We start from the raw sequence: 11,320 nt of genomic DNA on the forward strand, positions 1-11,320 counted from the left end.
GCCCCCAGCATTGCCCCAGCTCAAGGAGGGTCCTTATGGCTGTGCACAGGGAGGGGGTTTAAAGGCAGGAGTCAGTGGGGGGAGATTTGGGGTGGGATAGGCTGCAGGGTGGCTGCTGGGCATGGGAGGGGGCTGGGGGGGTCGGCCCCGTCCTGGGCCGCTGGCAGGTTCAGAGGCCGCGTATTCGGATGCTTTTCTGCATCTGCTGTGAGAACGGCTATTTTTAGCTCTTTCTGTTGCAACGGGTCCAGTTTTGGGGCCTTCCCAGCGCGGAGGCCGGGCTGAGGAATGCTGGCCAGAGTGGAGCACCTCACCGCTGCTCCAGATAAAGTGTCCCAGGGGACAAAGCCCCACAGGGTCCACCCCAGAAACCACCCTGAAGGACAGGCAGAGGCGGCAGCTGGGCAGGGAGGCTGCACTTTCCCATCTCTGAAGCAGCCAAACAGCCTCCAAGCTGGGAATAAACTCATTTTTCCCAGCAGGGAGAGGATAAACTACACTGTGCACCCCATGGTACCCCCCGAGATCTGCTCCAGCCATCCTGACCATGGGGTCCAGGTGTGCTGAGGGTCTTTGGCACCCCAAAAGCTTGATTCCCACCTTTTGGCCATGAGCAGAGCCCGGGTCATAACCCGTGCTGGACCCCTGCAAGGCAGCAAATAGCCCCAAATACAAGTCCTGGGGCTAAACCCCCCTGCCGGGGTCTCCCAGCCCCCTAAACCCACATTCTGGGGTCTCCCAGTCTCCCCAAGACCCATGCGCCAGGGTCACCCCATCCTTGCTCCAAGCCCCCCAGGCTGTCTCTCTCCAGGTAGCTCCAGTCCCCTATGGGGGTAGGGGGGGTCTGGGGGCTGTTGGGGGCCACACTCCCCTGTGTCCAGCGAGTCCCAGCTCCTCACAGGGTGAGCTCCATGGGATAGTGGCACAGCAGTGGGGACAGAGAGTCACAGCCATCCAAACCCACAAGCCCAGGAGGAGGTCCCACCCCAAGCCACAGCATGGCCCAAGCCTCCTGCCTTGTGGCCCTCCCCCCTGCTGAGCCCTCCCACAACTCATCACACGTCACCAGCCCCAACAAACTCTTTGCAAAGGAATCACCGGCCGGTGCTGCCCATCTCCGGTGCCAGGCCTGGGGACCTGGTGGCACAGGGGAAATGAGGAGCGCCCCAGTGTCACCCCAAGCTCCACCCCCCCAGCCCCCAGCCCATCGCTTACCTTCTCCTCCACAGCTGTGCCCGGGAAGGGGTTCGCACCGGAGCCAGTGGAGGACGGAGCCGGTGGAGGACGGCAGCAGGACCCAGGAGAAACAAGTTTTCCCATCAGAAGCGACTGAGGTTTTCCAGTGCCCCCCCCCCCAGGCCTCCCCCTGGCTGTCTCCCACCCCCAGGCCCTTGTGTCCCCCCTCCACAATCACCAGCCGGATCAGGGAGGGGACCCATGTGTCCCCATTTGGCAGGTGGGGGATTGGGGAAGGCAGCGATGCTGCAGGGAAGCACGGGAGAGCAACATCCCTGGGGCTCATTTAAAAACGCCATGTTTATGTAGACCCTACAAAAACTGCCAGCAATTGAGGGGGCAATGTGTGGACCCCCCAGGTTTCGCTGCCCGGCTTTGCCCAGGACACGCATCACCCTTCAGGGACCAGAGGCCGTTGGTCTCTCATCAGTCCCTTCTGGGTGGGGGACATGACACAGGGAGCTGGAGAAATGGCCCCTTCTTCCCCTCCCCAAATCCAGCCCAAGCAGGAGGGGAAACTGAGGCAGGTGGGTACCAAACCACCAGCATCATCCTCGGTGCCCCACGGGGGTTTCTGGGGTCTGGATTTGCCCCACGGAGCCACCAGGTCCTGGTGACATGCGCAACCCGAGGAGGTGGCTCCTGTCCCAGCCCAGGCTGCTGCAGCGGGGACATGGGGCTGTGACAGTGACACTGCTCTGCCCACAGCACAGAAGAAGGGCTCAAGCTGCTCCTGGACCATGCAAAGTCCCTGGTCCTGAGCTGGAAGGATGAACGCTGTGCTCAGGGGACAAATGGTTGCTCTGGGGACAGTGCCAACCACAATGGAGACCCTGAAGGACCAGGCGCAGGATGGTGGGTCAGGGGGGTGTAGGACAGGAGAGGTCTCAGATCAGCTCTAGTCCAGCCTCTGCCCAAAGCAGCAATGGGCAGAGCCACTAAATGTGGTGGAAAGGGCTCCAGAGGCCCCACTGCCACCTCCTGCCAGAAGATCCTCCAGTGTGGGTGAGCCTTCCTCCAGCCAAGGATAGGGACCTGTCCCCAAGGCCCTGTGGAGCTGGACAGCCTGTCTAGACCCCCAATAACCCCTCTCCAGCTCCCCATGTCCCTGTGGTGCTTAGCACCATAGTGTGACCCTAGCAACTCTTCTTGAGCTCCCCACATCCCTATGGAGCTGGGCACCCTGGTGGGATCCCAGCACCCTTCTCTCTGGCTTCAGACATCCCTATGGAGCTGGATGCCCTGACCAGATCCCAGCACCTCCTCTCTGCACATCTCTTCAAACCTCATAAGCACCCTACTGCCCGTCACCCCCCTGCCCACAGGCAGCTACTGTCCCTGCAGGAGGGTCCCCTCAGCACCAGTGCCCACCCTGCTGAGATGCCGGGGGAAGCCACACTCTCCCTCCCACCCCATCACCCAAACTTACCCACGAAGAAGGTGATAAACCTGGTGAATGATGGCTCATCTTCATCATCGCAGCTGGAGCTCTTGGTCTGGGCCTTGTGTGGGGGGACGGTGGGGGAGGCTCTGCCCAGCAGCGGTGGCTCAGCCGTGTCCTTGCCAGAGCCACAGGCGCCTTTGGCCACCACCTCGGGCTGCTGGCCTGACAGGGGGGACATGGGACCTGGGGACACCTGGCTACCCTCCTGCAGCAAGGGCCACCACACCGAGTCGGGGTTGAGCTTGGGCAGAGCCCTGCTGGGGACATCGCTGGGCACCACCTCGCATGGGGACACGGTGGGATCCTGGGGGGCAGAGGAGGCACGGGGACAGCTCTCGGTGGCCTGTGGCCTGGTCTGGGTGCCCTTGTCCCTGCTGGGAGGTGACGGCTGGAGGAGACAGCTGGGTGTTGAGCCCCCCACCCTGGCATCAGGGGAGGATGGTGGTGGCCAGGAGCCCTGCCAGGTTGCCACCGGGTGCCGCACGCGCCGGCGGCTGGATTTGGACACGGGGTGCTGTGCCCTCCCCTGGGGGGGCTTTGGCTGGGGGACGGCTGTGGCGTGGGGCAACTGGGGCTGTGTTGGGGCCACCTCGCTGCCTGGTGAGGGGGGGTTCCCAGACGAGTCGCTGGTCATGGGGGTGACTGAGTGGCCACCGCTCTGGCCCTGTGGTGGCTGGCTGCCAGCTCTCGCCGGGCTCTTCCCTTGCCCGGTGGTGAGGGTCCTCTGCAGGGCCACCAGCAAGTGGCCTGATGGCACTGGCTGCACCAGCCACATCCCGCTCAGCAGCTCCATCCGGCTGGGCGAGGAGCTGTGGGGGTCCCATGGGGATGGGGGACTCCCGCTACTGGGCTGGGGGTCCGTCGGGGTCCTGCTCTCCTGTGGCTGGGGGGACTTGGGGACCATGGTGTTTCCCAGGGGTGAGAGCCCCCCCCTCCCCGATGTTCCTGGGGAGCAATGGTGTCCTGCTCCCAGAGCAAAGAACCAGCGTGGTGTGATGTCACCAAGGGTGCCGTGACAGCACCATGACCCCAGCAGGGTGTTTATCCTTCTCCCTTCTCCAGGGTGATGTGGGACAGGCAGCCAGATGACAGGCAGCCAGTCACCTCCCCAACCTCCCTGAGCCCCCCATGCTGAGGCTGAGCATTCCCAGAGCAATAACCCACAAGGTCTTCCCCATGGGGGGGGTCCAGCCTGGATGCCAGGACCCCTTGGGAATGCATTGTCCCCTCCTCTCCCAGCTGCAGCATCCCTGGGGACATCCTTGGGGATGGTTTTCTCCTTAGGATCCAGGTTTTCTCTGGACAAAGCTCGAACCCCTCTGAGGGTGGAGATCCCCCACCTTGGGGACCTTAATTTGGTTTAGGAATGTGACAAGGACAGAGGGACAGCACAGGATGACCACGGGCCACCACTGTGTGGGTCACGGGCCACCTTGGTGTCCCCTGGGCTTTGTTTTACATCGAAGGTAGAGCTGCTCCATGGCACCCAAGGCAGCTCCATAGCCTGGCACCACCCTGGGCTCTGCCATCATGTGGGGTGGCAATGGACACAGCAGGCGGGGAGGGGACACGGGGCTTGGGGGTCGTAGGGGCCCAGCCAGGGATGGTGGCATCAGCCCCAGGGCTGTGGGGGGGGACACCCACGATGGGGTGGGAACAGCACAAAGGAGGGACAACAGTGCTGCCACCACAGGGGTGACCGAGCCGGGGGGATGCCACCGAGCCCGCTACCACCGCACGGTGCCGAGCAGAGGGTCCAGCCCCTCCTGCCTCAGTTTCCCCAAGAGCCTCCAGCCCCCCCGGGGGAGGCGAGCGATTCCCAAGCAGGCCGGGCAGCGAGCAGGGAAGGATTTATTGACTCACGGCTCGGGGTACATCACAGTTTGAGCTCCCTTCCCGCCTCCGGAGAGGACGTCGCCTTGGACTTCCCGGGCAAAAGTGCGCGGAGAGGCTTCACAGTTTCATCCCTTCGGGAAAGCAGAACCGAGGCAGTGACAAATGGCAAACGCTACGTCGTATGAAAAAATAATACAAACTCTTCTCTTTAAATATCTTACAGAAAAATGAACCTGAATAAAGAGCATGAAAAGCACCGCGTGGCGCAACCCCCTTCCCCCAACCACCCCAGGTCAAGGGGACCAAGACGAGCCGCACCCCCGCATCCCTCTGGGACCACCCGGCGCCGTCCCCAGGGATGCGCGGTCACGGATTAGCACGGGCAGCGGGGACGTGGGGGCAGTGGGGACCGCTACGTACTTGTCCCCATGCCATGGGGTGGGGGTGTGTGTGTCCCAACCACAGCCCCCTCGCTCGGCCGGGGGGTGCCGGCAGCCCCCTGAGCCCGGGGTGCCGGTAGAAGCAGCGTGAGAGGGTCCGGCCAAGGACGAGGGCATTGCTACGAGGCTGCCCCGAGACCCGTGTTCCCCCAGGGGGGCCCCATGGACCACGTACCTCCCCCCCCCGAAGGAACCGGGGTGTCCCTCCTGTCGCAGTGCAAGTTCAGGGAAAGCCAAGGCACCGCCGCGAGGCCGCGGCTCTGTACGGGGGGAGCCCCCGGGGCTCGGGGGGGGCTGCAGCCACGCAGCCCCCGGGCGTGCAAAGGCGAAGCGAGCCGGGGCGGGGGGAACTGGGGGACATGGTCCCCACGGTGTGGCCAGCTGGGCATGTCCTGGGGGCAAGAGCTATGGTGGGGGGGGGGATGCACAGGGGAGAGCCAGCTCCCAGGGAGGGTGAGGGCAGCCCGTGCAGAGGAGATGGGGTCGGGGGGCTCATCTGGGGAGCCCCCGGGATCCAGCCCCGGGGGTGGTGGTGGCAGCCAGAGGAGATGCTGGCGGCAGGTGCAGCTCCTTCTCCCTTCAGCGGCTTCAGAGGGGGTGCAGGTAGGGGGGTCTCGATCGGGGGGCTGTGGGCAGTCCACCCTCCCCCCGCCGGTGTGTCTCCCCGAAGGCTCGGTCCAGTTGCTCCAGTTGGGAGCTCAGCGGCAGGTGGATCTCCAGGTGCATGCGGAGGGTTTCCAGCCACTGCTCCAGCTTGCTGAAGGACGGCCTGGGTGAGAAGGTGGGACACATGACAGCTCCGCTGGCCCCATGTGTCCCCCCACCTCTATAGCAGCCCCCCCACCAGCCCCAGTGGTCCCCCGGGAGGGACCCCAACCACTCACCGCTTCTCAGGGTCCAGGTCGCAGCAGCAGACAGCGATGGGGAAGAAGCTGGGGGGGCAGGCGGGGGGGCAGTAGCGGTCCAGGAAGCCTCTGACGTTGAGGCCAAAGTCAGTGGTGCGGGGCAGGTAGTCGGGGTCAGCGCTCACCCGGCCGATGATCTAGGGGAGAGCAGGAAGAGCAGGCTCAGCCCCAAGAGGGGAACCAAAACCCAATGAGAACCCCAAGTCCAACCTCAACCCCAGTGAGGACCCCAAACCCAATGGAAGATCCCAGCCCCAATGGGGAGACCTCAACTGGAGGTCTCAACCGAAGGGGAGACCCCAAGCCCAACGGAGAGACCTCAACTGGAGACCTCAACCTCATTGAGGACCCCAATCCTAATGGGGAGACCTCAGCTGGAAGCCTCAACCCCAATGAGAACCCCAAACCCAGTGGGAAGACCCCAACCCCACATTACTTGCCTCACACAGGACGATGCCGAAGGAGAAGATGTCCACCTTCTCATCGTAGCTCCTCCCTGTGGGGAGAGATGGGTAAAGCTATGCTGCATGTCCTGTCCCTACCCCACCGAGTGTCCCCTGCTTGGGGACAGAGCCCTGGCTGGCCGTGTCCCCTCTCCCAGCACTGCAACCAGGCTCACCATTGATCATCTCAGGGGCCATCCAGTACGGGTTCCCCACCACTGTGTACCGCTTCTTCCGATCCGGTTTCTTCAGGTTCTTGAGATGTTCAGGCTGGTTCTTCTCATCCACCATCAGCCGTGCCAGCCCAAAATCGGCCACCACCACACTCTTGTTCTGGGTGGATGGAGAGGAGTGAGGCGGGGAGGGAGCCACACTGGGGGCTGAGACCCCCACCTGGGCTGGGGGGGACACCACTGAGGTGGGACTCACCTCCCGCACAAGGCAGTTGTGAGAGTTGAGGTCACGGTGGATGATGTTCATGGAGTGGAGGTAGGCCTGGGGGAAGGATGGGCTGAGAGCAGGGGGGCACCCCAACCCCACAGTCCCCCACCCACCAGCACCCATCCCACCCATCCATCCGCTGGCAGCACTCACCATTCCAGCAGCAATGTCCTTGGCGAAGCTGACCCGCTGGCTCCAGGGGTAGTGGCTGTCCTGGGGGCAGGAGGGGGGATTTGCCAGAGAAGAGGAGAAAGGAGAGAGGTCCCCACCAAGGCTGACCTGCTCCCCCCAGAGTGCTCACCATGCTCTTGATGAGGCTCCTCAAGGTGCCCCCCTTGATGTACTCCGTGATGAAGTTGAGCCTCTTCTCCTTGTACAGCACCCCGATGAACTTCAGCACGTTGGGGTGCTCCAGGCAGCGCATCACCTTCACCTGCAGGACCCCCCCGTACCCGTGACACCCCGAGGCACCCAACTCCCACCTGGGCAGACCCGCTGCCCACATGTGCTCCATGAAACAGCCAGGGCTGTCTGCACCCCATGGTGTCTGGCCAGCCCTGCTCCAGGCATCATGCCCAGCACCCCATGTGGGGTGGGGGATGGGATGGGACAGCCCCATCCCTCGTGTCCCCCCTGCAAACCAGGGGGATCAAAGAAAGGGGATGCTCACCTCTTTGAGGAAGGTCCTCTGCGTCTCCTCATCAAAGCGGATCAACTCCTTCATGACCATCACCTCGCCTGTCTCTCGATGTGTCACCTGGCAGGGAGGGCAGGGACTGAGCCACGGCTCCCCGCTGCCACCCCCACCTCTGGGGACACCCCAGGTAAGACAATACCCCCCCCGCAACACCCCAAGGAGCTGAGACCCTCACGCTGGTGACGCTTGTGGCCACCCAGCCCCACCTTGATGGCCTGGCCGAAGCAGCCCTTGCCCAGCACCTCGCCGTGGATCAGGTCGGAAGGGCGGAAGATGCGATGGGCGCGGGAGACGACGCGCAACGACTCGGAGCGACCGATGTCCTTGCGCTGGGACGCGGGCGAGCCCACCGAGCCTGAGCCCGGGGACTTGTCCGTGCTGCAGCTCCTCCTGTGGGACGCACGGACAGAGGGACAGAAGGTGAACCCCGAGGAGGGACCCCAAAGGGAGAGGGGGGTGACCTGGTGGCCTTACGTGACGGTGCGCTGGCGCATGGCGCTGGGCTCCGCGCAGGGCTGGGGGGCCGGGGAGCGCAGGGGGCTGCAGGCCGCGGGCAGGGGGCTGCAGGCGAGCCCCGGCTCGTGGGCAAGGGGCTCATGGGGGTCGTGCTCGATGGTCAGCTGGAGCAGGCGGCTGGTCTCCTGGATCAGCAGGTCAATCTGGGGGCAGGAGAGGATGGCAAGGGTGGTTTTGGAGGGAAAGGGGGGGGTGCCATAGTTCAGGGGACACCCCGGGGGGGGTGGTGTACCTCATCCAGGGGGACATGGCCAATGGGGGTGCCGTTGATCTCCAGGATGCGGTCGCCAACGTGGATGGAGTTCTTCATGTCAGGGCTGATGCAGTCTGGATCTACCCTGTGGGGCCAGCAGGCAGCAGGGGTCAGCCCCCCGACACTGTCACACTGTCACGGGTGGGATGTGCCGGGACACCGCCCACAAGCCACCCTCAGCCAATGGGGACAGGCTGTGACATCCCCTGCAAGTCACGGCGGAGATGGGGACACGCTGTCATGGTACCTACGAGTCACCCCTGTGAGACAGGGAGGTGCAGGAGAGCTGCCCACAGGCCACCCCTACCAGCTGGGGACATGCACGCCCCTGTTGGATGGGGTACCCACGAGCCACCCCTGCTAGTCGGGGACATGCAGGCAAGCTGCCCACAAGCCACCCTTGCTTGATGTCATGCTGTCATGGTACCCCCGAGTCACCCCTCCAGGATGGGGACACGCAGTCACGGTGTCCGTGAGTCACCTCTGCTAGCTGGGGACACACGGGCACGCTGCCCACAGGCCACCCCTACCAGATGGGGACACACGGGCACGCTGCCCACGAGTCACCACTCCTGGCTGGGGACATGCTGGCACGGTACCCACCAGCCAACCTGAGCATCCTATGGGGGGACACACCAACCCGGTACCCACAGCCCAACCTGACAGATGGGGCAACACCAGCACGTCACCCCCAAGCCACCCTGATGGCTGAGGACATGCCACCACAGTCCCAGCTGATGGGGACACACCACCACGGTGCCCTCTGGCCACCCCCAGCTGATGGGGACACACCAGCCCCATCCCTCACCCTCCCGCCCCAAAAAGACCCCGAGGGGTGGATCCCAGTGGCAGGAGGGGACACGGGATGCCCTCAGCCCTGGGGAGGGGACGGTGGCAGGGGGGACAAGGACGCACTCTCGGACGCGGACGGTGCGGGGGTGCTCGGTGCCACAGCCCTGGTCGATGGAGACGGAGAAGCCACGTTTGCCGTCGGAGCAGGCGGGGATGGAGACAAGCGTGACGGTGTGCGGGATGCGGGATGCCGGAGAATCCGGCAGGATCTGCTCGATGACCGGTGTCACCACCATCTGGTAATAGCAGTGGCCGCTGCGGGGCCAGGAGGAGGCGGGTGGGTTGGGGGGTACCAGGGGACACGTGTCCCGTCCCCCCCCCATCCGCCCACCCAGGCTGGGACGTACCAGTAGAGCTTGGAGCGCTCCACCAGCGCGTAGGTGTCCCCGTCCCCGATGAAGGTGCGGCAGTTGAGGCAGCTGAAGCACTCGGGGTGGTATTTCTGCTCCCCAGCCACCTGTGGGCAGATGCCATCAGCCCCAGGGACCCAGGCGTCTGGGGCTCGGATGGTGCTGGGAGCACCCATGGGTGCACCAGGGCCAAAGGAAGGCCAGGCTGAGCCATGGTATGGCAGGGGACAGTCATGCCATCGGGTTGGGGACAGCTGCAGGGACATCTCCCCACCACCCTGAGCAACCCCTCCCCACCTCGCCCCCTTTCCAAGGAGCTCAGCCGTGGGTCAGGGCTGTGTATGTCCCTCTGGGGACCCTTGGGGAACCCCCCCAGTGCTCACCATGACCAGCCCCTTGGTGATCTGCTCAGATGGTGCTGGGAGCACCCATGGGTGAACCAGGCTGAGTCATGGTATGGCAAGGGACAGTCATGCCACTGGGTCGAGGACAGCTGCAGGGACATCTCCCCACCACCCTGAGCCTCCCCCAGCCCCAACATGGGGGCACACACACTCCCCGTGTCCCCCTAAAAGGCAGAGGACACCCCTGCCACCCCCAGAGCCCAACCCGTGCTGGTGACCTGCACCCCCTCCCCACCTCACCCCCTTTCCAAGGAGCTCAGCTTTGGGTCAGGGTGGTGTGTGTCCCTCTGGGGACCCTTGGGGACCCCCCAGGTGCTCACCATGACCAGCCCCTTGGTGATCTGCTCGGAGCAGCCGTGGCAGAGCTCCCCGAAGCGCGCCCAGTAATCCTTCTTGCAGTACAGGCGCCCATCCTTCTCATAGTACTGGTGGGACAGGGAGGCCCCGCACTCGCAGCACCTGTGGCAGGGGACCCCCTCGTCACCATGTCCCCACCGTCACCACGTCCCCACCGTCACTCTGAGGGGCAGCCGGTGCCCGTCCACCCCACGGCTCTCTGTGCGAGCTGCTTCCCCCGTTTCCTTCTCTGCCTCAGAGCCACCACATCCGTGTGTCACCCTCCCCGGGGTGGCAGTGCAGGCTGGCGGCGTGGGGACATGCAGGGACACCAGGGGGGACAGGGTAGGGGACACAGGGCAGGGACAGGTGTGGGGAAGGAGGTGCCAGCCCTGCAGGGACATGCCAGCTTGGTCATGGGTACACAGAGGGATGTGCCAGCCTGGTCACTGATGTGCCACCCTGGTCACAGACACACAGAGGGACACGTGACCCTAGTCACAGACACACCACCCTGGCACAGACAGAGGGATGTGCCACCCTGGTCACAGATGTGCCACCCTGGTCACAGACAAACCATCCTGGCACGGACACACAGAGGGATGTGGCATCCTGGTCACAGACACGCTATCCTGGAACAGACATACAGAGACACAGGCCATCCTGGTCACAGAAACAGAAGGACATGCCACCCAGGTCACAGACACAACACAGAGGGACGTGCCACCCTGGTCACAGACAGAAACACACGCCACCCTGGTCACAGGCATGCCATCCTGGTCACAGACACACAGAGGGACGTGCCACCCTGGTGACAGACAGAGACACCTGCCATCCTGGTGACAGACATGCCATCCTGGTCACAGGCACGCCATCCTGGCACAGACACACAGAAGGATGTGCCACCCTGGTGACAGACAGAAGGACGTGCCATCCTGGCACAAACACACATGCCCCCCTGGTCACAGAGACAGAGAAAGTACCACCCAGGTCACAGACAGAAACACACGCCACTCCGGTGACAGAGACATGTGCCACCCTGGTGACAGACACGCCACCCTGGCACAGACACACAGGGGACATGCCACCCTGGTGACAGAGACGCCAGCCTTGGGGGTGCAACGCTCTGGGTGCTGCAAACGGGGTGCAGGGGGTGGAGCTGCAGGG

At 64.1% G+C, this 11,320-nt stretch overlaps 2 protein-coding genes across 3 annotated transcripts in view; both read right to left on the minus strand.

Annotated features, from left to right (window-relative positions):
- LOC106894624 (septin-5-like) overlaps positions 1-4,057 on the minus strand; it is a 23,143-nt gene extending 19,086 nt beyond the window's left edge. For both annotated transcript variants that reach the window (XM_014953402.1, XM_014953403.1), the window contains exons 1-2: positions 2,666-4,057; positions 1,216-1,229 (exon numbers count right to left, since the gene is read on the minus strand). In XM_014953402.1, the coding sequence (XP_014808888.1) occupies positions 1,216-1,229; positions 2,666-3,584 (933 nt within the window). In that variant the 5' untranslated portion in view covers positions 3,585-4,057. The remainder of the gene's footprint in view (positions 1-1,215; positions 1,230-2,665) is intronic.
- Positions 4,058-4,512: 455 nt separating this feature from the next.
- The window catches only part of LIMK1 (LIM domain kinase 1), a 12,790-nt gene continuing 5,982 nt past the window's right edge, over positions 4,513-11,320 (minus strand). The window contains exons 3-16 of the mRNA XM_014953039.1: positions 10,138-10,276; positions 9,411-9,520; positions 9,127-9,318; positions 8,191-8,296; positions 7,917-8,101; positions 7,649-7,832; positions 7,416-7,502; positions 7,047-7,178; positions 6,899-6,958; positions 6,734-6,799; positions 6,481-6,637; positions 6,302-6,357; positions 5,841-5,998; positions 4,513-5,725 (exon numbers count right to left, since the gene is read on the minus strand). Of these exons, the coding sequence (XP_014808525.1) occupies positions 5,545-5,725; positions 5,841-5,998; positions 6,302-6,357; positions 6,481-6,637; positions 6,734-6,799; positions 6,899-6,958; positions 7,047-7,178; positions 7,416-7,502; positions 7,649-7,832; positions 7,917-8,101; positions 8,191-8,296; positions 9,127-9,318; positions 9,411-9,520; positions 10,138-10,276 (1,813 nt within the window). The 3' untranslated portion in view covers positions 4,513-5,544. The remainder of the gene's footprint in view (positions 5,726-5,840; positions 5,999-6,301; positions 6,358-6,480; positions 6,638-6,733; positions 6,800-6,898; positions 6,959-7,046; positions 7,179-7,415; positions 7,503-7,648; positions 7,833-7,916; positions 8,102-8,190; positions 8,297-9,126; positions 9,319-9,410; positions 9,521-10,137; positions 10,277-11,320) is intronic.

The sequence above is a fragment of the Calidris pugnax genome, unplaced genomic scaffold (assembly GCF_001431845.1).
Source record: "Calidris pugnax isolate Ruff unplaced genomic scaffold, ASM143184v1 scaffold133, whole genome shotgun sequence".
In the NCBI taxonomy this organism is placed as follows: Eukaryota; Metazoa; Chordata; class Aves; order Charadriiformes; family Scolopacidae; genus Calidris; species Calidris pugnax.